Source organism: Nicotiana sylvestris, chromosome 10 (genome assembly GCF_000393655.2).
Source record: "Nicotiana sylvestris chromosome 10, ASM39365v2, whole genome shotgun sequence".
NCBI lineage: Eukaryota > Viridiplantae > Streptophyta > Magnoliopsida > Solanales > Solanaceae > Nicotiana > Nicotiana sylvestris.
This window is the reverse complement of record NC_091066.1, coordinates 37,241,432-37,269,135: the sequence shown is the minus strand read 5'-3', so window position 1 is coordinate 37,269,135 and position 27,704 is coordinate 37,241,432. Positions and strand designations below refer to the sequence as shown.

Here is a 27,704-nt window from a genome sequence, read left to right as displayed (position 1 = left end):
AGTACAATTAGATCTTCAGTAGTTCCCTCCATTAGAATTGTTAAATATTTATATCTCTGTTAGTTTTAAATGTACTTCATGCTTTTGTGTTAGGTATAAATCTCATAGGTTTCTTCATATAAATAGTGTCTGTAAATCTAAAAAGGAAATACCAATATGACCATCTCCAAATCATGAATGGCATAATAAGACTTGAGCTTCTTCAATTCTCTTAGCGCATAGGCTATCACGCGACTATTTTGCATGAGAAAATATTCTAATCCTACCCTCGAAGTATCATATAACATCGTGAATCCTCTAGAGCCTATTGGAATAAGGCTAACATTAGTGTGATTGTCAAACATGCTTTCTTGTTGTACATTTCTCCATCCACTGAAATTTTGCGATTTTCTATGTTAACTTGGTGAGTGGTTGTGCTATTCTAGAGAAATCCTATACAAATACCTATAGTAGCTTGTCAAGCCAAAAGTAATCTCTGTAGGGGAAATGAGTCTCGGCCATTTATGAACTGTTTATATCTTCTTAAAAATCTACCCTTTTTTTTTTAATTCTTAGATACCATGTGTCCTATGAATACCATCGAGTCTAGCTAATTGAAGAACTTGAAAAAGAAAGTCGATTTTCCTGCAGCTTCCTTGACATATTTTTCAAGTAATTCTCGTGCTCTTCCTGGGTACGAGAATATACCAGAATATAGTAAGTAAAACTATGGATTTTTTTCTCCAAAAACAACTTTGAACACTATATTCATTATATACATCAATGCAATTGGAGCATTGTCCAATCTAACGGACATCACAGGTAACTCATAATGTGTGTACCGAGTACTAGAGGCAATATTGAAATATCTTCCTTTCTTATTCTAAGCTGATGATAAGAAACTGTCACGACCCTAACCCCGAACCCGGTCATGATGGCACCTTTCGTGATGAAAAAGCCAGCCAGCTAAACCCAATTCACTTGTTAAAGCAGTTAAACATCATAAAGGCAGTCTAAATCATGATTTAATGATAATAAGTAGCGGAAATACAACCTGACATGGCGCTAACCGGGGTGTCACAAGTCACGAGCATCTAACAATACGAAATCCTCAAATGTAACTACAGAATTTTAAATACTGAACTAAGGACATAAAGGAAAGAGATAGGGAGGAGCTCCGGGCTGCGAACGCCAACAGCTACCTAAAGACTCCTCGAGATCTGCCTGAAGCTGGAATGAATCAGCACTCATGAGCGGGAGCAGCTACGCCTGAATCTGCACACAAGGGTGTAGGGAGTAAAGTGAGTACTCCAACTCAATGAATAACAAATGTAAATAAAGACTGAAAGTAGGAAATCACATAGGGCACAAAACATTCAATAATTAAGCAGTAAAAACATTTCAAAACAGTAAAACAGTGAAAGATAGGTAAAATCCTTTAACTCAAAATTTAACTTCATGAAAAGCCCTTTTCAATGATTAAGCAGGTAATTGATAGTCAATTATGTAAAGTAAACACATAAAGGCTCGCCCCACGGGTACAGTATCGACAAATTTGCCCCTCGGGCAACATCTCAGAATAGTACCAGCCCCTTGGGCAAGCACATAGAACAATACCAACCCCTCGGGCTCAATCACATAGAACAATACCAGCCCCTCAGGCTCAATATCACATCACAATGGGTACCCGCGCTCACTGGAGGTGTGCATACTCCTGGATGGGCCCCTTACGGCCCAATCACAATAACAAGCCATCTCATTGCATCAAACTAGGCCCTCGGCCTCATATCAATCAAGCCACCTTGTGGCATACATATCTCAGGCCTTCGACCTCAAATCAGTATCAGTGTTTTCTCACAACATAGGCCCTCGACCTTACTCAGTCAAAAATCCTCAGAAGCCCCTCGGGCAATAGTAAAATAGTGTTTCTCAGTCCAAACATCATTTAAAATGTCATTTAAGTATTAAAACTGAGTAAACATGGTTGAGTAGTAAAACAGTGGAAAATAACATGACTGAGTTCAAGTATAAAGTCAAAACAGTGAAGAAAAATCAATAAAAATTCCCGAAAGGTTCAAATAGTTGGCACTAGTCCCAAATATGGCATTCAACCCAAATAATGATGATAGCAAATAGTTTTCAATCAAATACGCGGTAAAATCATCAATCGGGACGGACCAAGTCACAATCCCCAATGGTGCACGACCCCACACTCGTCATCATACGTGTGCCTCACCTCAATATAGCACTACGATGTGCAATTCCAGGTTTTAAACCCTCAGAACATCATTTACAATCATTACTCACCTCGAATCGGCTAAATCTCTAGCTCGCGATGCCTTTTCCCCTCGAATCGGCCTCCACGTGCGTCGAATCTATCCAAAATTAGAACGAGGACGTCAAAGTATGCTAAGGGAACAAAGCCCAAGTGAAAACAATCAATAAAGGGCACAAATCCCGAAATTACCAAAACCCGACCCCCGATGCCACGTCCCGAAAGTCAGAAATTTTTACATCAATAGATTCCTCATCTCTCCACGAGTTCATACATATCAAAAGTTCTCAAATCCTACCCCAAATGGTCCTTCAAATCCACAATTAAAGGCCTAAGTTCTCAAGCCCTAGTTTCCCCAATTTTAACCTTCGATTTCCATAATTTCTAGCTCTATCCACGAAATAATAGCATAGGAATGAGTTTTAGGTCCAAATTCCTTACCTCAATGAAGTTCTCTTGAAATCCCCCTCTCAAATCGCCCAAGAAGCTCCCAAGCCGAAGTCAAAAATGGTGAAATAGCTAAATCTCGCGAAATGAAATAACTTATATGTTCTGCCCAGGCCTTTCCGCATCTACGGTCCAAAACCCGCTTCTGCGGTACTGCATATGCGGTCTAATACTCCGCTTCTACGGAATTCACTTACCGGACCAAATACCGCATCTGCGGTCCACTTGCCGCATCTACGACTCCGCAGGTGTGGTCCATCTACTGCATCTGCGGTTCCTGACTCTACCTCACCATTCCACATCTGCGAGCCTCCCTCCGCATCTGCGATCCCATTAGGCACTTATGCGGTTTCCTGTTCCTCAAGCCTCTCCCACTTCTGCAGCCAAATCTCCGCTTATGCAGCACTGCACCTGCGGTCCCTAAACCGCAGGTGCGAAAACACCAAAAGCCGCAAAACTTTAGCAACTGCAATAACATTCCAACCTCTCCGTTAACCATCCGAAATCACCCCGAGGCCCCCGGGACCACAACCAAAAGCACAAACATAACCTAATACCTTATACAAACTTGTTCCAATCATCAAAACACTTCAAACAACATCAAATCAACTAAAACACCTCAAATTCAAGCCTATGTTTCAAAAATCTTCCGAATTCCGCTTTTGATCAAAAACCCAACCAAAACCACGTCCGAATGACCTAAAAATTTGCACACACATCCCAAATGACACGAAGGAGCTACTGTAACTCTCGGAATTCCATTCCGGCCCCTATATCAAAATCTCGCCTATCAACCGGAAACTGCCAAAATAACAACTTCGCCAATTCAAGCCTAAAACTACTCCAAACCTCCAAAACCCATTCCGATCACACTCCTAAGTCATAAATCACCTCCCGAAGCTAACCGAACCTTCGGAACTCGCATCCGATCCCTCTAACGCAAAAGTCAACATCCGGTTGACTTTTCCAACTCAAACTTCCTTAAAAGAGACTAAGTGTCTCAAACCTTACCAAAATCATTCTGAATTCGATCCGACCAACCTGGTACTACAAAACACGGATAACGAAGCATAAAGAAGCAGAAATGGGGACAACGGAGTGGTAACTCATGAGACGACTAGACAGGTCATCACATCCTCCCCAACTTAAACAAACGTTCGTCCTCGAACCAGTCAAGAAACATACCTGAAGCCTCAAATAGGTGAGGATATTTTCTTCGCATCTCCCCCTCGGTCTCCCAGGTAGCCTCCTCCATGGGCCGACCTCTCCACTGTACTTTCACTGAAGCTATATCCTTTGACCTCAACTTTCGAACCTGATGACCCAAAATAGCTACTGGCTCCACATCAGAAGTCAAATCATCATCCAATTGAACCGTGCTGAAATCCAGAACATGAGACGGGTCCCCCATATACTTCTGGAGCATAGAAACATGAAATACCGGATGCACACTCGACAAGATGGGTGGTAAAGCAAGCTCGCAAGCCACCTCCCCAATCCTCCGAAGCACCTCAAAAGGCCCAATGAACCGTGGACTTAATTTCCCTTTCTTTCCAAATCTCACAACACCCTTCATGTGCGAAATCTTCAACAGAACCTTCTCGCCAACCATGTAGGACACATCTCGAACCTTCCTGTCAGTATAACTCTTTTGCCGCGACTGCACTGTATGAAGCCTCTCCTTAATCACCTTTACCTTCTCTAAAGCATCCTGCACCAAATCAGTCCCCAATAGCCTAGCCTCACTGGGCTCGAACCAACCAACTGGAGATCTACACCACCTCCCATACAAAGCCTCATATGGAGCCATCTGAATACTTGACTAGTAGCTGTTTTTATAAGCAAACTCTACAAGCGGTAGAAACTGATCTCATGACCCTCCGAAATCAATGACACAAGCACGCAACATGTCCTCTAATATCTGAATAGTATGCTCGGACTGCCCATCCATCTGAGGATGAAAACCTGTGCTCAACTCCACCTGAGTACCCAACTATCACTGCACAGACCTCCAAAACTGCGATGTAAACTGAGTGCCCCTATCTGAGATGATAGAAACTAGGACACCATGCAAACGAACAATCTCCTGGATATAGATCTCTGCCAACCGCTCTGAGGAATAGGTAGTACATACAGGAATGAAGTGTGAAGATTTGGTCAGTCGATCCACAATCACCCAAATAGCATCGAACTTCTTCAAAGTCCGTGGAAGTCCAACAACAAAGTCCATAGTAATCCTCTCCCACTTCCACTTAGGAATATCCATCTGCTGAAGCAAACTACCCGGTCTCTGATGCTCATATTTCACCTACTGACAATTGAGACACCAAGCTACGAATCCCACAATATCTTTATTCATTCTTCTCCACCAATGGTACTGCCTCAAATCCTGATACATCTTCACAACACCCAGATGAATAGAATACCGTGAGCTATGGGCCTCTTCCAGAATCAACTCTCGAAGCCCTTCCACATTGGGCACACAAATCCGGCCCTGCATCCTCAACACCCCATCATCACCAATGGTCACATCTCTAGCATCATCATGCTGAACTCTGTCCTTTAAGGACAAGAAAGTGCGAATCATCATATTGGCGCTCTCTGATGCGATCATATAAGGAAGATCGAGAAATCACACAAGCCAATACCCGACTGGGCTCCGAAACATCTAATCTCACGAACCGATTGGCCAAGGCCTGAATGTCAACTGCAAGAGGTCTCTCCCCAACTGGAATATATGCCAAACTCCCGATACTCATTGCCTTTCGGCTCAAAGCATCGACCACCACATTGGCCTTTCCCGGATGGTACAATATAGTGATATCATAATCCTTAAGCAACTCCAACCATCTCCGCTGCCTCAAATTAAGATCCTTTCGCTTGAACAAATGCTGAAGACTGCGATGATCAGTGAACACCTCACAAGATACGCCATACAAGTAATGCCTCCGAATCTTCAATGCCTGAACTATGGCAGCTAACTCCAAATCATGAATGGGGTAGTTCTTCTCATGGGGCTTCAACTGATGAGAAGTATAAGCAATAACTCTACCCTCCTGCATCAATACACAACCAATCCCAACTCTCGAAGCATCACAATACACGATATATGAACCTGAAGCTGATGGTAGAACCAACACTGGAGCTGTGGTCAAAGCTGTCTTGAGCTTCTAAAAGCTCTCCTTATACTCGTCCAACCATACAAATGAAGCACCCTTCTGAGTCAACTTGGTCAACGGCGATGCGATAAATGAGAATCCCTAAATAAACTGGCGATAATAGCCTGCCAAACTAAGAAACCTGCGAATCTCTATGGCTGAGGACGGTCTGGGCCAACTCTGAACTGCCTCTATCTTCTTCGGTTCAACTTGAATACCCTCGCTGGACACCACGTGCCCCAACAAAGCCACTGAACTGAGCCGAAACTCACACTTGGAGAACTTTGCATAAAGTTTCTTCTCTCTCAATCTTTGCAACACAACTCTCAAATGCTCTGTATGCTCCTCCTGACGATGCGAATATACCAGAATATCATCAATAAAGACTATGACGAACGAGTCAAGATAAGGCCAGAACACGTTGTTCATCAAATGCATGAACGCTACTGGAGCATTGGTCAACCCAAAAGACATCACCAAGAATTCATAGCGACCATATCGGGCCCTGAAAGTTATTTTAAGAATATCTGAATCCCTGATCTTCAACTGATGATAAACTGAATGGAGATCAATCTTGGAGAACACTCTCGCTCCATGAAGCTGGTCGAATAAATCATCAATATGAGGCAAAAGGATACTTGTTCTTCATTGTTACCTTGTTTAATTGCCTATAATCAATGCACATTCTCATTGTGCCATCCTTCTTCTTCACAAACAGAACCGGCGCACCCCAAGGTGACACACTAGGCCGAATGAACCCTTTATCAAGGAGTTCCTGAAGCTGCTCCTTCAATTCCTTCAACTACGCTGGTTCCATACGATACGGTGGAATAGAAATGGGCTGAGTGCCCGGCACCAGGTCAATACCAAAATCGATATCCCTATCCGGTGGCATGCCCGACAAGTCTGCAGGAAACACATTGGGAAAATCTCTCACAATTGGAATAGAATCAATACTGGGAGCCTCAGCTCCGACATCCCTCACAAAGGCTAGATACGAAAGACAATCCTTCCCAACCATACATTGGGCTTTCAAGAATGAGATCACTCTACTGGGAACATAATCAGTCTCACCTCACCACTCAATCCGTGGCACACTCGGTATAGCCAATGTGACTATCTTAGCGTGACAGTCTAGAATAGCACAACACGGAGATAACCAATCTATGCCCAAAATAACATCAAAATCCACCATACTCAATAATAACAGATCCACTTGGGTCTCTAGACCCCCAATAGTCACCACACACGACCGCTACACACGGTCTACAATAGCAGTATCGCCCACCGGGGTAGATACATGAATAGGTAAATCAAGAAACTCACAGGGCATCCCCAAATAACGAGCAAAGTATGATGACACATAAGAAAAGGTGGAACCGGGATCAAATAATACAGAGGCATCTCTGTGGCAAACTGAAACAATACCTGTAATAATAACACCTGAAGTGATAGCATCAGGTCTGCCTGGGAGTGCAGAGAAACGGGTCTGACCGCCCTCTGATCGACCTCCACCTCTGGGGTGACCCCTGGCTGACTGACCTCCACCTCTAGCTGGTGGAGCGGGTGGTGATGAAGCAACTGGCGCTGAAGCCGATGACTGACCCCTCTGCTGGGACGAACTAGCAAAATGACGAGGACACTGCCTCCATATGTGACCCATCTCACCACACTCAAAGCAACTCCCAGGTGCTGGAGAAGGGGACTGAAGGGAACCCCTCGCATCAGAGTGACTAACAGATGCACTCGACATAGAAGAGCCCTGAGCTGATGGAGCACGAGATGAACTCTGAGCTGGAAGGGCGCTGAGTGATTACTGGCCCTGCTGAGATCCATGATAACCATGACCCGAAGATGCCCCACGATAACTTAAGCGAGCTTACTGAGCAAGCCTGAATGAACGGCATCTGCTGTGCTAAAACTAACCCATCAAAGGAGCACCACTATAGCTGCCAGATCCTCGAGGCCTCTTGGCCTCCCTCTCTTCTCGTTCCTGGTGGCGAACAGACTCAATCTCACGGGCGATATCAACAACCTCTTCGAACGTGTCACTAGTCACCCTCTCCCTGGCCATGAGAATACGGAGCTGATAAGTAAGACCATCAACAAACCTCCTGATCCTCTCTCGATCGGTTGGAACTAACCAGATGGCATGATGAGCCAACTCAAAAACCCCCAGCTCATACTATGACACAGTCATATCCCCCTGTCGCAACCACTCAAACTGCATACGCAGCTCCTCTCTGCGGGACTACGACATATACTTCTCCAGGAAGAGAACGGAGAATTGCTGCCAGGAAAAGGGTGCTGCACCAACAGGCCTACGGCTCTCAAAATCCTCCCACCAAGTGAAAGAAGCTCATAAAAAGTGATAGGTGGTAAAAGCGACCTCGCTGGTCTCTAGAATACCTGCAGTAAGAAGCATCCTCTGACACTTATCCAAAAAACCCTGGGCATCCTCGCCCTCTACGCCACTGAAGGTCGGAGGCTGCAATCTACCAAATCTCTCCAACCTACGCTGCTCATTCTCCGGCATGACAGGAACCACATAGTCCTGAGCAGCTACGGCCGGCTGGGCTGGATGCGCCCCCGGCATCTGAAGTCCCTGCACGACCTGCTCAGGTGTGCAAGCGGCGGGAGTTTGATTGTCTCCCCCGACCTGTGAAGTAGCTGCGGTTGTAGTGGCTGAAACTGCCTGAGCCAAGCTAGTGCAAACTGATAAGATCTGTGCCAAAGCCTCTTGAAGACCCGGAATCACGATGGGCACAGCTGATGCCTAAACTGGTGCTGCTGGAGCGTCCATAACTGGGAACTGATCATAAACTGGGGCAGCTGGTGTATCTGCGGGTGCTGCTCTAGATGCTTTGCCCCTACCACGACCACGGCCGCATCCTCATCCTCTTGTGGCCACAGCTGGTGGTACTGGGGGTCGCCCACCCTGTCCGGTAGCGCGTGTCCTCACCATATGTGAGATAATAGAATAACAGAAGTTCAGTACTCGTCAACAAGTTCGCACGACAAGAATTTCAAGAATATGAAGTTTTTCCTAAAGGTTATGTAGCCTCTCGAGGATAAATACAGACGTCTCTGTACTAATCTGCGAGACTCTACTAAACCTGCTCATGACTCGTGAGACCTATGTAAACTAGGCTCTGATACCAACTTGTCACGACAATAACCCCGAACCTGGTCGTGATAGCGCCTTTTGTGTTGACAAGGCCAGCGAACTAAACCTATTTCACTTGTTAAAGTAGTTAAACATAATAAAGGCAGTCTAAAACATGATTTAATGATAATAAGTAGTGGAAATACAACCCGACATAGCCCTAACCGGGGTGTCACAAGTCACGAGCATCTAACAATACAAAATCCTCAAATGTAACTACAGAGTTTTAAATACTGAACTAAGGACATAAAGGAAAGATATAGGGAGGAGCTCCGGGCTGCGAACGCCAACAGCTACCTAAAGACTCCTTGAGATCTACCTGAAGCTGGAATGAATCAACACACGTGAGCGGGACCAGCTACGCCTGAATTTGCATACAGGGGTGCAGGGAGTAAAGTGAGTACTCCAACTCAGGGAGTAACAAATGTAAATAAAGACTGAAAGCAGGAAATCATATAGGGCACAAAGCATTCTATAATGAAGCAGTAAAACCATTTCAAAACCTTAAAACAGTGAAAGATAGATAAAATCCTTTAACTCAAAATTTAACTTCATGAAAAACCCTTTTCAATGATTAAGCAGGTAATTGACAGTCAATTATATAAAGTAAACACATAAAGGCTCGCCCCACAGGCACAATATCGACAAATTCGCCCCTCGAGCAACATCTCAGAATAGTACCAGCCCCTTGGGCAATCACATAGAACAATACCATCCCCTCGGGCTCAATCACATAGAACAATACCAGCCCCTCAGGCTCAATATCACATCACAATGGGTACCCGCGCTCACTGGAGGTGTGCATACTCCTGGAGGGGCCCCTTACAGCCCAAGCACAATAACAAGCCATCTCATCGCATCAAACTAGGCCCTCGGCCTCATATCAATCAAGCCACCTTATGGCATACATATCTCAGGCCCTCGGCCTCAAATCAGTATCAGTGTTTCCTCACAACATAGGCCCTCGGCCTTACTCAGTCAAAAATCCTCACAAGCCCCTCGGGCAATAGTAAAACAGTGTTTCTCAGTCCAAACATTAATTAAAATGTCATTTAAGTATTAAAACTGAGTAAACATGGCTGAGTAGTAAAATAGTGGAAAATAACATGACTGACTTCAAGATAAAGTCAAAACAGTGAAGAAATATCAATAAAAATTCCCGAAGGGTTCAAATAGTTGGCACTAGGACCAAATATGGCATTCAGCCCAAATAATGATGATAGCAAATAGTTTTCAATCAAATACGCGGTAAAATCATCAATCGGGATAGACCAAGTCACAATCCCCAATGGCGCACGACCCCACGCTCGTCATCAAGCGTGTGCCTCACCTCAATATAGCACTACGATGCGCAATCCGGGGTTTTAAACCCTGAGAATATCATTTACAATCATTACTCACCTCAAACCGGCTAAATCTCTAGCTCGCGATGCCTTTGCCCCTCGAATCGGCCTCCACGCACGTCGAATCTATCCAAAATCAGAACGAGGACGTCAAAGTATGCTAAGAGAACAAAGCCCAAGCGAAAACAATCAATAAAGGGCACAAATCCCGAAATTATCAAAACCCGACCCCCGGGCCAACATCTCGAAAGTCAAAAAATTTTACATCAATAGATTCCTCATCTCCCCACGAGTTCATACATATCAAAAGTTCTCAAATTCGACCCCAAATGGTCCTTCAAATCCACAATTAAAGGCCTAAGTTCTCAAGCCCTATTTTTCCGAATTTTAACCTTTGATTTCCATAGTTTCTAGTTCTAATCCATGAAATAATAGCATAGAACGAGTTTTAGGTACAAATTCCTTACCTCAATGAAGTTCTCTTGAAATCCCCCTCTCAAATCACCCAAGAAGCTCCCAAGCCAAAGTCAAAAATGGTGAAATAACTAAATCTCGCGAAATGAAATAACTTATATGTTCTGCCCAGGCCTTTCCGCTTCTGCGGTACCGCACATGCGGTCTAATCCTTCGCTTCTGCGGAATTCACTTACCGGACCAAATACCGCATCTACGGTCCACTTGTTGCATCTGCGACTCTGCGAGTGCGGTCCATCTACCGCATCTGCGGTTCCTGACTCTACCTCAACATTCCGCATCTGCGAGCCTCCCTCCGCATCTGCGATTCCGTAGATGCGATCCCATTAGCCGCTTATGTGGTTTCCTGTTCCTCAAGGCTCTCCCGCTTCTGCGGCCAAATCTCCGCTTATTCGGCGCCGTACTGCGGTCCCTAAACCACAGGTGCAAAAACACCAGAAGCAGTAAAACTTCAACAGCTGCAATAACATTCCAACCTCTCCGTTAACCATCCGAAATCACCTCGAGGCCCCCAGAACCTCAACCAAAAGCACAAATATAACCCAATACCTTATACAAACTTGTTCCATTCATCAAAATACTTCAAACAACTTCAAATCAACTAAAACACCTCAGATTCAAGCCTAAGTTTCAAAAATCTTCCGAATTCCGCTTTTGATCAAAACCCCAACCAAACCACGTCTGAATGACCTAAAAACTTGCACACACATCCCAAATGACACGACGGAACTACTGCAACTCTCGGAATTCTATTTCGACCCCTATATCAAAATCTCGCCTATCAACCAGAAATTGCCAAAATAACAACTTCGCCAATTCAAGCCTAAAACTACTCCAAACCTCCAAGACCCATTCCGATCACACTCCTAAGTTATAAATCACCTCCCGAAGCTAACCAAACCATCAGAACTTGCATCCGAGCCCTCTAACATGCAAGTCAACATCCGGTTGACTTTTTCAACTCAAACTTCCTTAAAAGAGACTAAGTGTCTTAAACCTTACCAAAATCATTCCGGATTCGATCCAACCAGCCCGATACCACAAAACACGGATAATGAAGTATAAAGAAGCAGAAATGGGAAAAACAGAGCGGTAAGTCATGAGAAGACTGGGCGGATCGTCATACAAACTAAAGATCAATGGCTCCTTGTAACTAATCAAACAAGTTATCTATACAAGACAAGAGATATTTGTTGTGTATTGTTATCTTATTTAATGATCTATAGTTGGCCCACATTATTAAAGACTCATCCCTTTTTTTCCAAACAATATTGATGTACCCCATGGTGCAACACTCGGTATGATAAAACCTGTATCCAGTAGGTCTCTCAATTATTCAATTAGCTCTTGCAACTTTGTGGTGCCATATGATATAGTTTGCATTTCAGGTGTCAGCTCAATACCGAAGTCTATTTCTCATATTGGGGGTAGTCCTAGTAAATTCTTAGGAATACATTAGAGAATCTCTCATTATAATAAGTTTTTTTTCTCAAACTAAGTGTTTCTTCTCTTGTGCCCCTTACCGTATCTATGAGATCCAAACAACCTTTCTTCTATAACTGTTAAGTCTTCAAAATATATAATTTGCTTGTCTCTAAAACCTATAATCCCCTTTTTGGATAAAACCAGCTTTTAAAGTTCACCAAACCTAATAGTCTTTCCATAGTAATCAAAGGTAGCATGGTAAGAAGATAATTAATCCATATACATCTGTACGTTAGAGTCAACCATATCAAGTACAACTTGGTTAGCTAGAGTTTCCTTCTCTTAACTTAAATCTTAAAAGTTTTAAACACATGTCTAACTACTATAAATTTTTCATAGATGTGGCAACCCGAAAAGCATCGCTTAATATCTCAAAACATTCTTGATTTTTAAATCTTCGACTCATATTAAAATCCATACTAAGAGATATTCTAATTTTGATCTTCTTATGTGAGTTCTTGCCTGCCTATCATTTCCATATTTTCAATCTTTCTGGTAAGTGCAACTGCTACAAAATAGGTTTAAGTCTTCATATATACAGTTACTATATTGTTTAAACAATTAACCAACCCTTCAACAAGCCTGTAAACTTATGATGTTGCTTGTGTATCGGGTTTAGAAAGTTCGGTGTTATATGTAAGTATACCCAACGTCTAAATCAATTTCTTAAACGATCTAGCAGGAAAGTTCACGTCATAAATTATCAAGAAGGAAGTGATTCATAAAAACTTTAGTGAAATTCATTCCCAATTTAGTTGTGTTGCTCTTGTTGGCATCTCTAAGAGTACGGTAGCATTTTATGTATTCGCCTTATTCTCTAGTTTAAAAGTTGCATGTTCCATAAACCTCTTCATGAAATATCCTATAGCTCATAACGTGGTAAGTATTTTACTAAAACCTTTAAAGATCCTTTGAACTATCAGAAATAGTACACTTAGTAGTTTCAATTTTAGGAACTTCATTAAGAATATTTTGTTGGTTCCCATAATCTTCTAGGTGCATGAGGACTTTAGGGCCCCTATTCTGTTGCTCATTCTTCTCAGGTCTATCTAGTATATCCATAAAGATCTCAATTTTTTTTTCTTTTTTCATGGAGATAAGTACCTTTTTGTGATAGCACTCCTCTATCGCTGAAGTGGTGGACTAGTATAAATTTTTGAAATGCACTCTATTATGCATCTTACTGGAAAGTACCTCATATGGCTCAATGAAACTTTCACTGGTCTTGTATAGTACCTATGTAGCATTTTTATATGGTAATTGGTCCTAGCCATACACGAATAGGATAAGTAATGATAGATTCAGTTATTTGACCCTAATCGTCACACACGTACAGAGAAATAAGAAAGAAAGTCAAGACACATCCTATCACGCCCTCGCAGAATCACGATTATGGGAATGGCCGGCTACATAACCATAATTGAGATTCTACTACCGACGTGTGCTCCATTAGTTACAAGAATAACCTAGCTCTGATTCCAACTTTTTCACGACCCAAATTAGGATCATGACCGGCGCTTAGGAGTAAATGCCCCCAAGTAAGCCTCATTGATATTTTTTAGAAAATCGGACAGAGTTTCCTCTAGTTTAGGACTATCAAAAAATTTAACCTGTCTCAAAAATCAACAACAAAACCAACCTATATCAATCACAATGTCTCATAATCTTCATCAACAAATCAAACAGTTATTTACCATTATTAATCAATAATTTGCAACGCAGAAATCTTAAATTCATCTTCAAAATACTATAAGAGAATCTAATACTAGTCATGGGTCTACAATGAATGAATACTTATGAAACTAATAAATATGACTACGGAGTGACTCTAAGAGTTCAAAAGGAGAGAACATAACAAATACATAAACTCTTCGCCCACGCGAACAAATGCGGGGCTCACCAGAAACTATCAACTTGTGCGTCTAACTAACAAAATCCTCGCCCTTCAATTGCTGTCTTTAAAAAAAATAGCGGGGAGTGAGTCGCTAGCTCAGTGAGTAATAACACTTAACCACAACCGTTTTTAATTGGGAACAAGTCAGAAAATATGCTTGTATAATAATAATTAGGAACTATCATAAAAATAAAATGCGCTTTCAAAAACAGTAATAATAACCAGTCTCATCATATGTTTCCTGTAATAGAAAATAATTTAACAATTCAGTAATAGACTCGGTAAGCACTATGTCATATCAAATCTTTATGTTTGGGAGGTTTCCAAGGAAGGATCATGTAATCTATATCACTGTATGGACTCTTTCGTAAAAGGAGTCAAATATAACTGTAGGTCCCTACTCGATGGAAAACTATAACTGTATGCTAGTTCTACCTTCCCACTAGCGAGGGCTATAACGGTAATCGGTAATCTGTAAAACAAGGTGCACCAGGTCTAACAACCCGCCGTTAGCTACAGGATCCTTCAAAGTCTCCTCCCATTTATACTTTTCTTTGTAAATAGTAGATATTCATACGAACGCATTTTCAAAATAGTACAGGGCATTTCAATTCTTATTGAATCATATAATCCCATTCGGTAATAGTAATCATATCTCAAATAACAGTAAGATATGTCTAGTAACAATAAGAACATCTAAATAATTGTAAACATCTCAAGTAAATTGTTCAGTACCATATCAGTAAAGGACTTGTCCCACATGCAATTTCAAATATTCGGTAACACCTTTTATTTTCAAAAATATAGTATAAACCATGCAGGTTATAAAAACACAAATTACGATAAAATTACTACTCACAGTACTCGTGTCGAAATACCAAGCGTGCTAACTCGAGTAGTCCATACGACTTCTTCGATCAATCTATAGTATCACAAAGACGAGTCTAAGTATCAACTTCGTGAAGTATCAACATAATCGGATTCTATTATCAAATTCGTCTTGGTTCAATTCGCAATAACCTTAGTTAGGCTACCCATGACCTTATCCAACACTTCTCTATAATTCTTTCCTTCCCCAGTTCATAGAACGTTCATCAACAAAATAATTTTATCATAATAAAGTAATTTATATTATAATGATACCCATTATAATTAATCCTAGTATCCCAATTTAACTCAAGTCAATGATCATATATATGATATTACTAGTTAAGAAAAATTAAGAATACAATATTACCTCTTTCTTTTATTCACGGCATAAGTTTTTGTTTCGTGTATTTCTACACTAAATTGAGGTTGAATTCTTCATGTTCTCTTGTAAAACTTGTTGCCAGAAGAACCCCATTCCCTTTTAATTTCCTTGCAATGCTTTCTGAATATGATGGTTAGTATTTTTTTTTTGCAGAGGCTTCTCTTTTTTCTTTCTTTTTTTTTGTGGCGTCTTCTCAGTTTTCCTTCTTTCAGATTACCCATATTTGGAGATAAAGTTCTCCACTAGCCTAGTTCATATCTTTCTCCATCTGATGGGCAGCGGCCCATTCATTGCTCTTTATTATTTTATTTTATTTTTTAATTAGTTTTACTAAATGACCATTATGTCCTCATTTAAATTATAGGAGTATTACAAATGAGCACAACAAGGTACTAATACCACCAGGAAAAAAAATTAAGGAAGATGTGCCAAATACAAGTTACATATTAGTCTATGTATTATCTCTAACAAATTTCATAAATCCTTCAAGGTCCGGAGGAATTTCCGTTGGTGGTGGCGGAAAAGAAGCTTGTTCATCATCGCTTCCGGGCGAAGCAGCATCCTGCGCAAGTTCCGCTAGCATTTCTTCATAAGTTTCGTCTATCTCCGGTTGTGATTCTGCAAGTCCAAAATTTCTTCTTTTCGAACGGATCCAATCTCTGAAGAGTACTGATTTTTCCAAGCTCTCCCTCGTAGACGCTCTATGATCACCAATTTGAAGTCTCGCTTGACTGAAAACGCTCTCTGATGCCACTATTGAAGCTTGAACACTTAAAATATCTCAAGTCATCCTTGAAAGAACCGGATAGTATTTTTGTTTGTCCTTCCACCATTCCAAAACATCAAAGGAGCCATTGGGATTCTCTGATTCAAGTCCCTGCGATAAATAAACTTGAAGCTTATTTAGTTGTAAACTATCACCAATATTATCACCTTGAGAACTCCTGAACTCCGTCCAAGAACTAAGTGCTTTTAGGCCTGCAGTTCTTTTAGATGATTGCGAACTAGACGAAGTAGGAGTTGGAACATTTGGTCTAACATGATCTAAGGTAAGTTGACAAGCATTATAAATTATTTGAGCATTTAATTTAATTGAGGTTTTTGCATCTCCAAGTGTAGCAAATTCCTCATCTGAAAGTGATAAAGCCTTATAAATTTTTGTGTACCAAAAGTGAGGACCTCCTAATTTCATGGTAGGATTTAACATGGCAGCAACACCAAAAATAGGGGGATAAGGAAAAAATATTTTTTAAACTTATCTTTCATAGAATTAATAGCAAGTTGATAAATTACCCCACCCTCTGAAAATTGAGTAAACAAATCTGTAAGTGCTACAATATAAACTAAACAGTTAGAAATAGTAGGATAATATTGCCCAGATAATTCATTTGTAGTAACATGAAATTGTTTTAAAAAGTCTACAAGCATTTTAACATTAGTCCAATCCTGATTTGTAAGGTGCTCATCATCATCACCACCAACATGAGCATTAAACGTTGCGTTTATTGGGTTTCTATATTCATATGCAACAACCAAACTTTCATACATGTAATTCCATCTAGTCGGACAAGGTTTAGGAACCTTTCTTTCTCTAAGGCCAAATTCATCACATTTTTTAAAATATTCTCTAAGTCTACTTCTACGGTTTGAATAAAAAAGCTAATTAAGAGCCATTTTAACCTTTTCAATTTCCACATTTAAAATTTTCATACCATCACCAACGATTAAATGGTAAATATGACAAATACATCTAACATGAAAAATATTACTAAATGCAGGATTTAGTGTAGTTGTAAGCAAGCCTATAGCATTAGTGTTAGTAGAAGCATTATCCATTGAAATTGACATTATTCTATCTCTAATGCAAAAATATCTACAAATATCTGCAAATGTGTTAGCAATAAACTTACATGTGTGGTGTGAATTAATTATTCTATAAGCAATAATGCGCTTTTGCATTATCCAGTCCTCATCAATCCAATAACTTGTAACAGTTAGATAATCACAGTCATTACCACTTCTACCAATATCAGTGGTAATAACAATGCGAAAATCCATATAAGTAAATAAATAGCGCAAATATTGTTCATATTCATATTTATATTTATAAATATTGCTCTTTACAATTACGCGAGGCCATCCTTTATAAGTAGGATTAAAAACTCTTCTAATATAATGCACAAAATGAGGGTTAGAAGGAAAACTATAGGGTAAGCACATAACAATAACTATTTTTGTCAATTCTTCACGATCTTTATTTGGATCATAATATAAAATGTCACCGGTAATAGTGTTAATTCCCGGTTGAATTAGATTTGACCTTGTACTAGGGTTAACCTCAGTATCTACACTTCTCCCCTCTTGCGTAGCTTTCATTTGTAAATATCTAGCTTTATCTCTAGGGTATTTCTTTATGTGTCTAGTCAAAGTAACCGTACCGCTACGGTCTCTAGTATATTTATGAGCCATCAAAGGTCCACAAATTTTACACTTAGCCTTATTTTGTTCTCTTAGTTGAGTAAAAAAGTGCCAAACAAGAGATGTTTCGGTCCGTTTAGAAGGTTGTCTATTAAAAGTAGGAGTTACTACAGAAGGGTCAGGCGGGGCATCATTTGGATTATTATCAGTTGGGTTATTAACAGGACTAGTAGGTGTATCATCTAAATTCGATTGAGTTTCATCTAAATCATCATTTTCTTCATCATTTTCAAAGATAGTTTGATTTGGATAAAGAGCATTCATAACTTCATCATATAATTGTTGACCTGGTGCAATATCATGGCAAAATTGACTATTGAAAAATTAAAAACAAGGGTTATCACTATCAAGAATAACAGGTGGATGAGGACAAGTAACAGGTCTGGGTCGGGGAGCCCGGGGAGGAGTAGTAGCTTGGCGACTAGATTCACCAATTTTAGATTTTCTCTTACCAGTACCACCAAATATTTTTTTCAAAGAAAAGTCCATATTAATTATAATTATACAACTAAAACAAACTTAACTATAATATTAAAACATAAGAGTTGGAACGAGTTTACCGAATTGACGAACAACTTCTTAAAAATTTAATATCGTTGAAGACTTGAATACTTCAATTTACCAACTTCACAAAATTGCAATAATAAAGTAAGCAATTATAGAAGAAAATTAGAGAGAGATTGATGAATTTGTGAGTAAAAATGAAAGAATGAGGGGGTATTTATAGTTGAGAATAGGGAAAAAGTATAATTATAAAAAGTTTGGGGTTAAAACAAAGTTTGGAGCCAAATGGCTATTTTTTAAAATGCCAAACGGCTAAATAGCAGGCCAACAGCTAGTTTTTAAACTTTTAACCATTGGCCTTTTTTTAAAAAATAGCCATTGGGCGCGGTTGAACCGGCCCAGGCCCGCCTGCCGGTCCCGGGCTAAACGGTCCCGGGCTTGCAGTCTATTTTGGGAGGACCGGTCCACAGTGGACTTTTAGGACTGTTAGGGACCGACCCGTTTCAACCGGCTCGTTTGGCCCGTTTGCTAGCGGTCCCGGGCTAGGCCCGGCCCACAATACAACCTTATCTTCTGCAAAAGAACTACCAGCCAGTAACAAGATGAATATGTAGGGAGGACCAACACTGACTCATCAGCAAAAACTAGACCAAATAGCTCCAGTTACTGAAGAGGAAATCTAACCAGGCCTTGAGTTCATAGGTGAAGATAAAGCTCCTGAGATAGATGGTTATAATGCTACTTTCTTCAGAAAAGCATGGGGTACCATTAAAGAAGAGGTGTATGAAGAAGTAAAAGAGTTTTTTAGCACTGGAAAGATGTACAATGCCATCAACTGTACAACTATCAGATTGCTGCCAAAAAATGACATGCCCAGAATAGTGAAGGAATATAGACCAATAGCTTGTTGCACTGTTATGTATAAACTGATCTCAAAGGTTATAGCATCAAGGATTCAAACAGTCATTGCCTTATAATTAGTGAGTCACATGCAGGATTCATACCAGGGAGGAAGATTGGAGACAACATTATTTTAGCACATGAACTAATGAAAGCTTATACAAGAAAACATGTGTCACCAAGATACATGATCAAAATAGACCTACAAAAAGCTTATGATTCAGTGGAGTGGATATATCTGGAACAAGTCTTAGTGGAGTTGGGATTCCCCAATCAGTTTATCAGTTGGATCCTAGAATATATGAAAACAGTCAGTTATACTATTCTGATAAATGGGGAGCCTTCAATACCTTTCAATGCTGCTAAAGGTCTTAGATAAGGATATCCTATATCTCTATTTCTATTTGCTATAGCAATGGAGTACTTTAGTAGGAGTCTAAAGGAATTACCAAAGAAGGCAAAATTTCATTATCATTCTAGATGTTCAAAGCTAGCAATCACTTACTTATGTTTTGTTGATGATTTATTACTATTTGCTAGATGTGACTTATCATCAGTGGTCACTATGCAACACTGTTTCAATCAGTTCTCAGCAGCTTCAAGCCTCAAAGCAAACCTAGGTAAGAGTTCAATTTATTTTAGAGGTGTGAACAGAGGAGATAGATAAAATTATGCAGGAATTGGGATTGCTTGAAGGTGAACTACCTTTTAAATATCTAGGGGTTCCATTATCAACTAAGAAGTTATCTCTGGTGCAATGGAAACCACTTATTGAAAAGATAGTGGCAAGGATATCAGCATGGATAACAAAGAAGTTATCTTATGGACGAAGAGTACAGCTGGTGCAAATTGTCCTATTTGGAGTCCAAGCATACTGGGCTTAACTCTTTGTACTGCCCGCCAAAGTTTTGAAAACCATTGATTCATACTGTCGCAACTATGTATGGTCTGGTTGTAACACCATCAATAAGAAATCTTTAGTATCATGGGAAAGAATATGTTCTCCAAAGAGTGTTGGAGGCCTGGGCTTGGCTAATTTACAGAAGTAGAATAAAGCTGATATAGCAAAAAGCTTCTGGGATCTTGCTCAGAAGCAAGACAAGCTATGGATAAAGTGGATCCATGCATACTACATTAAAGGCCAAGCAATAGAAACAATGACAATTCCACAACAAACATGCTGAATGACAAGAAAGATCATGGAAGCCAAGACAACTTTTGAAGGACTGCACTGGAGATTCACGAAAGGAAAGAGCATTACAAAACAGATATATGTCCAGCTGATAGGGGAGGATACAAGAGTACCATGGAAAGACATGATATTTAACAATGCAGCCCGACCTAAAGCAAAGTTTACACTATGTTTACAACTACAAAGCAGATTACTAACCACTGATAAGTTAGTAAAATGGGGTTTGGTAATGGATACACAATGTGTCATGTGCAGAAATGCAGAGGAAACTCATGAGCATCTATTTTGGGAATGTATCCTTGCTAAAGAAGTATGGCACATAGTGAACCAGTGGGCACAAGGCAAACCGATGAGTGCAATAGATTGGCAGCATCATCAACAGGAGATTATTAAAAGAGCTAAAAGGAAGAATCAAACTGCACAGATATTCAAGATGATATATACAGAATTTGTTCATAGCATATGGATAGAGAGAAATATGAGAATATTTGAGAAAATGTATAGAAATAGTGAATCAATAGCTAGAGAAATTGCTTGTATTTGTAGTATGAGAGCATCAACAAAAACTAGAGAAATAGTCCATACTTTTAGACTCTAGTAGCTATAGAGGATGATCAGAAAGTTTTAGCTAACTGTGTTAGTTAGCTATTGTTTTGTAAAGCTTCTTTTGGTGATAAATAAAATATTTAGTTACCAAAAAAAAACATTAATTGGAGATTAATATCTAAAGTATAAATAATATTTTTATCCATTATTCGGTACCTGCATTGGGACACGACTAAATTTGGATTCTCTTTGAAAAATCTCATATTGGGAGTGCTCCCTAATAAAGGCGACATGACACCAGATTCAAACTCGAGACCACTAGTTATGGAGGAAGGAGTGTTTACCGCTCCATGATAACTTTTGTTGGCAGTATAAATATTGTTTAGAGAAAATGCATAAAGACCTCATTCAACTTGTCATGAAAAATCATTTACACACTTAAACTTTGCAAGTGTCCTAACACCCCACTATTATTAAAACAATTTTATTTATTTACTCCCTCATAAGCCTTGGTCAGGCGCGCGTCTTAGACAACGCAATTGAGCGCGTCTTTGCTCTATTTTAATTGTTAAAAACACACAAAAAAAAGAAAAAAATTAAATTTTTAACTTTAATATAACCCCCAACCAACAGTAAAATCCATTCTTCCCCAATATTTTACCAAACCCAATTGAAGAACCCTAATTTCTTCTTCATCTAAATTCTGCCGAAATTGCATCAAATTGCTCTTTGAAGTTGTGATCTTTGAAAGAAAAGGTTAATCCTTCTCCTTCAAACATAATAATGTTTCACAGATAATTCAACTTCTATGTTTGCGCTTGATTCATCAAAGAACTTCGGCTTCGAACAGATCTTCCTCCAACTAGTCGGGAATTCTAAATAACAATGAAATCGAATGATTTTGCAACCGGTCACTTCAATTTTGTTTGGGTAAATCGATTTTGGCGAGGCAAGAAGAATTTCAATGGTTGGGCATTAGGGTTCTTCAATTTGAGAATTTTTAACTGATGGGTGAATAAGGCTCGTTTAGAGACTGTTATTTTTATTTACTAGATATTTTGAATTGAGAAAAAAATCAAAGTTTGACCAAAATCAACATCTAAAAGAGCTGGGTTTTCATGAAATATTTATGAAGAGAAAAGTGACCATAGAAAGATTTTGGTTCTTTGGAAGAATAGAGGAGGTCTAAGTGATCTGTATATTCCATCACGCCCATAACTAGATTTTTCCATTGAATTGAACACTGTTTTTTTCTTGGTTTTTATGTAATGCTTTTTTTTGAATTTTCAGTGGGGAATGAATTGATATTTGGAATTCTTGAATTGAGGAGTAAAGATAGGAAGATGACAAGAAAATATATAATGTGCTATGAAAATTAGACAGAGGAAAGACAATTTGTTGAGTACATTTCATGTTAATTGCGTGGCTTACTAATGAAGCGCGTGTTTCCCACTCAAATTAATATAGCTGGGCCAGGGCTTAGGAGGAAGTAAATAAATACAATTGTTTTAACAAAAGTGGGGTGTTAGGACACCCATAAAGTTTAGGTGTGTAAATAATTTTTCAAGACAAGTTGAATGGGGTCTTTATGCATTTTCTCTATTGTTTATGATGTTAGTGTATACGTAAGTGAAGTACTATGTGAATATCAGTTAAGAAACATGTGATGCTCCGACCGCGCATCTGTTGTTGGAATTAGGAAAGATCTCTAATATGGAAATTGTTCAATCGAGTTTCCCTTTACTATTTATGAGTATGAGCATGACTAGCTTCAACGCGGAGGTAATTATATGACTTATTAAATTCAACTTTATGTATTAAGCAAAACATATCAGATGTGTGTAAGAAGATAATAATTACTAGCCTTTCCGGATTTATATTACTCCATTTTTTCCTTTTCAATTAATGATAAACTGCTGATTTTTCCCCCAAAATGTATATTTTAGTAGATTATGATGCATGGACAATATATAATGTTGGAAAGTTAATAGCGTATTGCATTTAATCAAAACGATAAAGACACGATCCACATGATTATTGTGATCACATCATATAACAGAGTTCTAAGAGTTTTATTTTATATAATAAATTTTCTCACACTATCATATCACTTCAGTAAATCGAAAAATAAGATATATATAACCTACTGGTACGTGTAAAAGTTTCTTCTTGAACCGAAGGTCTATCGGAAACAACCTCTTTATTGGGTAGGAGTAAGGTCTACGTATGCAATATTCTCCTCATATTTCACTTGTGGAATTTTACTGGGTCGTTGTTGTTGTTATGATGGTACGTGTAAAAGTTATACTAATAGCTAGTATAAAAATTTTTAAAATATTATGCTATTAGTATGTATAGGATAAATCTTTTTTAAAAAACCAACCGAACAGCTAGCATAGCAACTCCTTATGTTATATTATTTGACGTGGAATGCCCGTATTCACCTATATGGCACTATAAAATTAGAGCCTTTATCCATAGCATAATCCAACCTTTAAGACATTGAAAACATAAGTCATCAAGTCATACTCCATAAGTCCCAATTCACGTGAAGGGGTTCGGATTTCAAAAGTCAAACAAATTATTTTTTGATTGTAATCTTTTCATATGTATTTTAAATGATTAATTATTATGACTTTATAGTATTTTTTACGTAATTTCTAAATATATAAATTTTAATTCGAAAAACTACAAAAAATTATGGTCAAAATTTAAAAAGTTTAATCTAGAAATGGGAAAAATATTACATAAATTGAGAGGGGGAGTACTATTTAATTCCTAATTGTACTTGTGTTTAGTAGGGAGGAAAGCGAGGAGATTAGCGAAAGATGGGGCCATGTCCAGTCCATAAGTAGTGCGTTATTAACACACTACTTACATAATAAGCCGCCCACCGTATCTCAAAATAGTTTTTTCAGAGGGAGAGCTTTTGAATGGTTAGGTCCTTTACTTCATGGAAACTTTTTTACCACTTAAACAATAGAGCTTGTAAACAACAACTATAAATAGGACTGCTTAGATATCTCATTCTACAAATTGAAAACTACTAAAGGATTAGAACTCTAGAGAATTATTAATTAGCTAAGAAATACGTACCTTATTTTCGTGTTATTCTACTCTCATTTCAAGAAATTAAGATTGAGAAGATGGGTTTCATTTCGAACATCGATAATGAGCTGCTTTCTAAGGTAGCAACCAATGATGGGCATGGTGAAAACTCAGCCTATTTTGATGGTTGGAAGGCCTATGAAATTGATCCTTTTCATCCAACACAAAATTCTGATGGGGTTATTCAGATGGGTCTTGCCGAAAATCAGGTAACAAGAAAAAATTATCAACACTCGTCCTTTTTCTTCCTCGGTTACGTTCTATTTTGTATGATACTCTTTTCGTTTTAGTTCTGTTCTAAAATAAAGAATGATATCTTTATAAATTTATAGTTATTCTTTTTAACTTTAAACTTTTTGTTTATCCTTAATGATATGGTTTTATGGCCATAGAAATATTAGGTTATTTTTAAAACCACGAAAGAAACTTTTAGTATGTGTCAAAAGTCATTCTTTTTTAAAAACGCTATGCTCAGTCAAAGAGTATATATTGTTTAAACGATGTCTTGCCAGAAACATAGGTTTATGTTTCTATTGTTGTTCTTGCAGCTTTGCTTTGATTTAATCCAAGAATGGGTGGTGAACAATCCAAAAGCCTCCATTTGCACAGGTGAAGGGTCTGAAGATTTCAAGGATATTGCAATTTATCAAGACTATCATGGTTTGCCAGAATTCCGAATTGTATGAACTAAAACCTGAAAAGTTATTATATCAACATTTCTTTTTCTTTTACCTTTTTTTAAACCAGTGTTGTATATATGTGCAGGCTGTTGCAAGGTTTATGGAAAAAGTGAGAGGAGACAGAATCAGAATTGAGGCAGAGCGCATAGTGATGAGTGGAGGGGCAACTGGAGCTCATGAATTACTGGCCTTCTGCTTGGCTGATCCTGGAGAGGCATTTCTGGTTCCTACACCCTATTATCCTGGGTAAAGCACCATCTCATATATATCTTAGTATTTTTTTCCTTTCTCCTCCGGTATCCAGTATCCTATAGGCGTCTCGACTAATTCATGCCATATAAGGCCTATACTACAGGGAGAAGCGCTCCCTACCAAGATTTTTTATTATTTTTAATTAGAGCTCAAATCCGAAACCTCTAATTTAGAGTCGAGAGATCCTAGTTCATTCCACTACAACCCATGTTGGTTCTCATACCTTAGTCATTCACCCCAAACCCTGGCATTATGAAACAGCCGTAACTGCTTTAATTATATGAAGCTACGAATATCGGAAATTATACTCTAGTATAGTAAAAGATAATATTTCCTCCACGACTTCCTTTTTTTTTTTAATCCAGAAAAGATTAACACCATTCTATATATAAAAATTTACTTTTTCTTCATACCAACTCTTATAGGAATTGACACGATGTGTATAGTATGCCTCTTTGGTGCATAAACAAATATTACCACTTCTACATTAGTAATAACGATATACTTTTGATATTTTAATTAAGCATACTTAATTCTCATAGAAGCCTTTGCTTTTGATAGATAGATAGACAGGAACTGTACAGCCTCTTTATATAGATAGAAGCCAAAGTTAGCTGCTTTATAGTTTTTCTTTCATTTATTACCAATTGATGTACTTGTTTGACCAGGAAAGAAATTCTCCTTAAGTTATTTTCTGGGACAAATAGACAAATTATTGAAGTACTAATAAGTATTTTCAAATTTTTTTATTTGCAGATTTGACAGAGATTTGAGGTGGCGAACTGGGGTGCAACTTTTTCCAGTTGTTTGTGATAGTTCTAACGATTTCAAGGTCACACGAACAGCCTTAGAAACTGCATATCAGAAAGCTCAAGAATCCAAAATTACCATAAAGGGCTTGCTTTTAAACAATCCATCTAATCCACTGGGCACAATCCTAGACAAAGAAACATTAAAAGACACAGTAAGATTCATTAACGAGAAAAACATCCACCTCGTATGCGACGAAATATACGCTGCCACAATTTTTAACAAGCCCGATTTCATCAGCATATCCGAAGTAATAATGGAGGAAGATGTTGAATGCGACCGCGATTTAATACACATTGTTTATAGCCTGTCAAAGGATTTAGGCTTTCCTGGATTTAGGGTCGGGATTATTTACTCATACAACAATGTTGTAACAAACTGTGCCCGAAAAATGTCTAGTTTCGGGCTAGTTTCAACACAAACTCAATTCTTGATTTCAAACATGCTATCGGACGAAAAATTCATTACGAAATTCATTACCAAGAGTAGTGGAAGGTTACGAAAAAGGCATTACATGTTCATTAAAGGACTTGAACAAGTGGGAATTAACACATTGAAGAGTAACGCTGGGTTGTTTATTTGGATGGATTTGAGAAGGCTTCTTAAGGAACCAACATTTGAATCTGAACTCCAACTTTGGCGAATAATTATTAATGAAGTTAAACTTAATATTTCGCCCGGTTGTTCTTTTCATTGTTCAGAGCCTGGTTGGTTTAGAGTATGTTTTGCTAATATGGATGATGAAACTATGAGGATTGCCTTAAGAAGGATTAATAACTTTGTAATTCAACGTAAAGGAATTGAAGGAGGAGTCAAGAAATTACAATGTAGGAGGAGTAAATTGGAGATTAGTTTATCATTCAGAAAATTGGATGATTTTATGAACTCTCCTCATTCTCCAATGTCTTCGCCTTTGGTCCAGGCTAGGACTTAAAAAGAGAAAAATAAGGGTTATTAGCACTTGTAATGTTTCTTTTTCTTTATATTTCCTTCATCGAAATTGAATGAAAACTTAAGTCTTATCTACTGGTTTTACTGCAGTTAGTAATACTTGCGTTGTTCAGTCTTCGGCCTTTCAATTATACCGAAGAAAAGTATTGTTGGGGTTTACCTTATATATTTTTGAAATATTAAATTAAAAAGGACGTAATAAAAGTGTTTCCAAATTTGTACATGTAGTTATACAATAATACAAGATTGACTCTCTTTTGGTACAATAATTTGACACATTACTTTATTAGGAATAACATAAATTTAATAAAAGATTGGATGCTACGCGGTAGCCATTTCAATTTGGATGGTAGGACTTACTGTACGCACTTAAAAAATAGGGTAGAACTTATCATTAGGCTGCTAAATTCTCTAATATCCATTAAGTTCAGAGTATCTGGACTAAAGCACTCTTCGACAAATTGAGGTTAGGACAGTCCAAACTCCAACTCATTAGTATTTTGACTATCATCAAGAAGTCAACTAAGTCTCTTACACCCTCCCTTAATTTTTACTAGTCCTCTATTTGACTTAGCTCACCTCTTAAGAAATCATTTATTAAGGGGTTGTTTACTAAATTATCCTTGTTAATGGTTATTAAAGTTGTACAGTAATAATTTATATACTCTGTTAAAATTATGAAGCACATCTTCTAACTCTTAAAGAGTTAAAGAAGAAGTGGCACCTCGCGCCGTCGTCATCGTCGCTCGCTCGGCTCGACTCGGCTCCGGCTTCGACTTGATTGATTGATAGTTTTTTGGACCAAATTTA

General features: G+C 38.7%; 2 protein-coding genes and 1 long non-coding RNA gene across 3 annotated transcripts; 2 read left to right on the top strand and 1 right to left on the bottom strand.

The window, feature by feature from the left end:
* Window positions 1-1,065: 1,065 nt before the first annotated feature.
* Window positions 1,066-15,676, bottom strand: LOC138879643 (uncharacterized). Its single transcript, XR_011402709.1, has 3 exons — window positions 15,459-15,676; window positions 15,081-15,143; window positions 1,066-1,254 (listed from the first exon to the last, which is right to left on the bottom strand). It is a non-coding gene; the product is annotated as an uncharacterized lncRNA (long non-coding RNA).
* A 4,878-nt stretch (window positions 15,677-20,554) lies between these two features.
* Window positions 20,555-22,393, top strand: LOC138879201 (uncharacterized). Its single transcript, XM_070158796.1, has 2 exons — window positions 20,555-21,045; window positions 22,384-22,393. The coding sequence occupies exons 1-2, from the start codon at window positions 20,555-20,557 to the stop codon at window positions 22,391-22,393; spliced, it is 501 nt and encodes a 166-aa protein (XP_070014897.1).
* Window positions 22,394-24,122: 1,729 nt separating this feature from the next.
* Window positions 24,123-26,969, top strand: LOC104210634 (1-aminocyclopropane-1-carboxylate synthase-like). Its single transcript, XM_009759585.2, has 4 exons — window positions 24,123-24,410; window positions 24,750-24,881; window positions 24,967-25,127; window positions 25,890-26,969. The coding sequence occupies exons 1-4, from the start codon at window positions 24,240-24,242 to the stop codon at window positions 26,875-26,877; spliced, it is 1,452 nt and encodes a 483-aa protein (XP_009757887.1). The 5' UTR covers window positions 24,123-24,239; the 3' UTR covers window positions 26,878-26,969.
* Window positions 26,970-27,704: the final 735 nt, after the last annotated feature.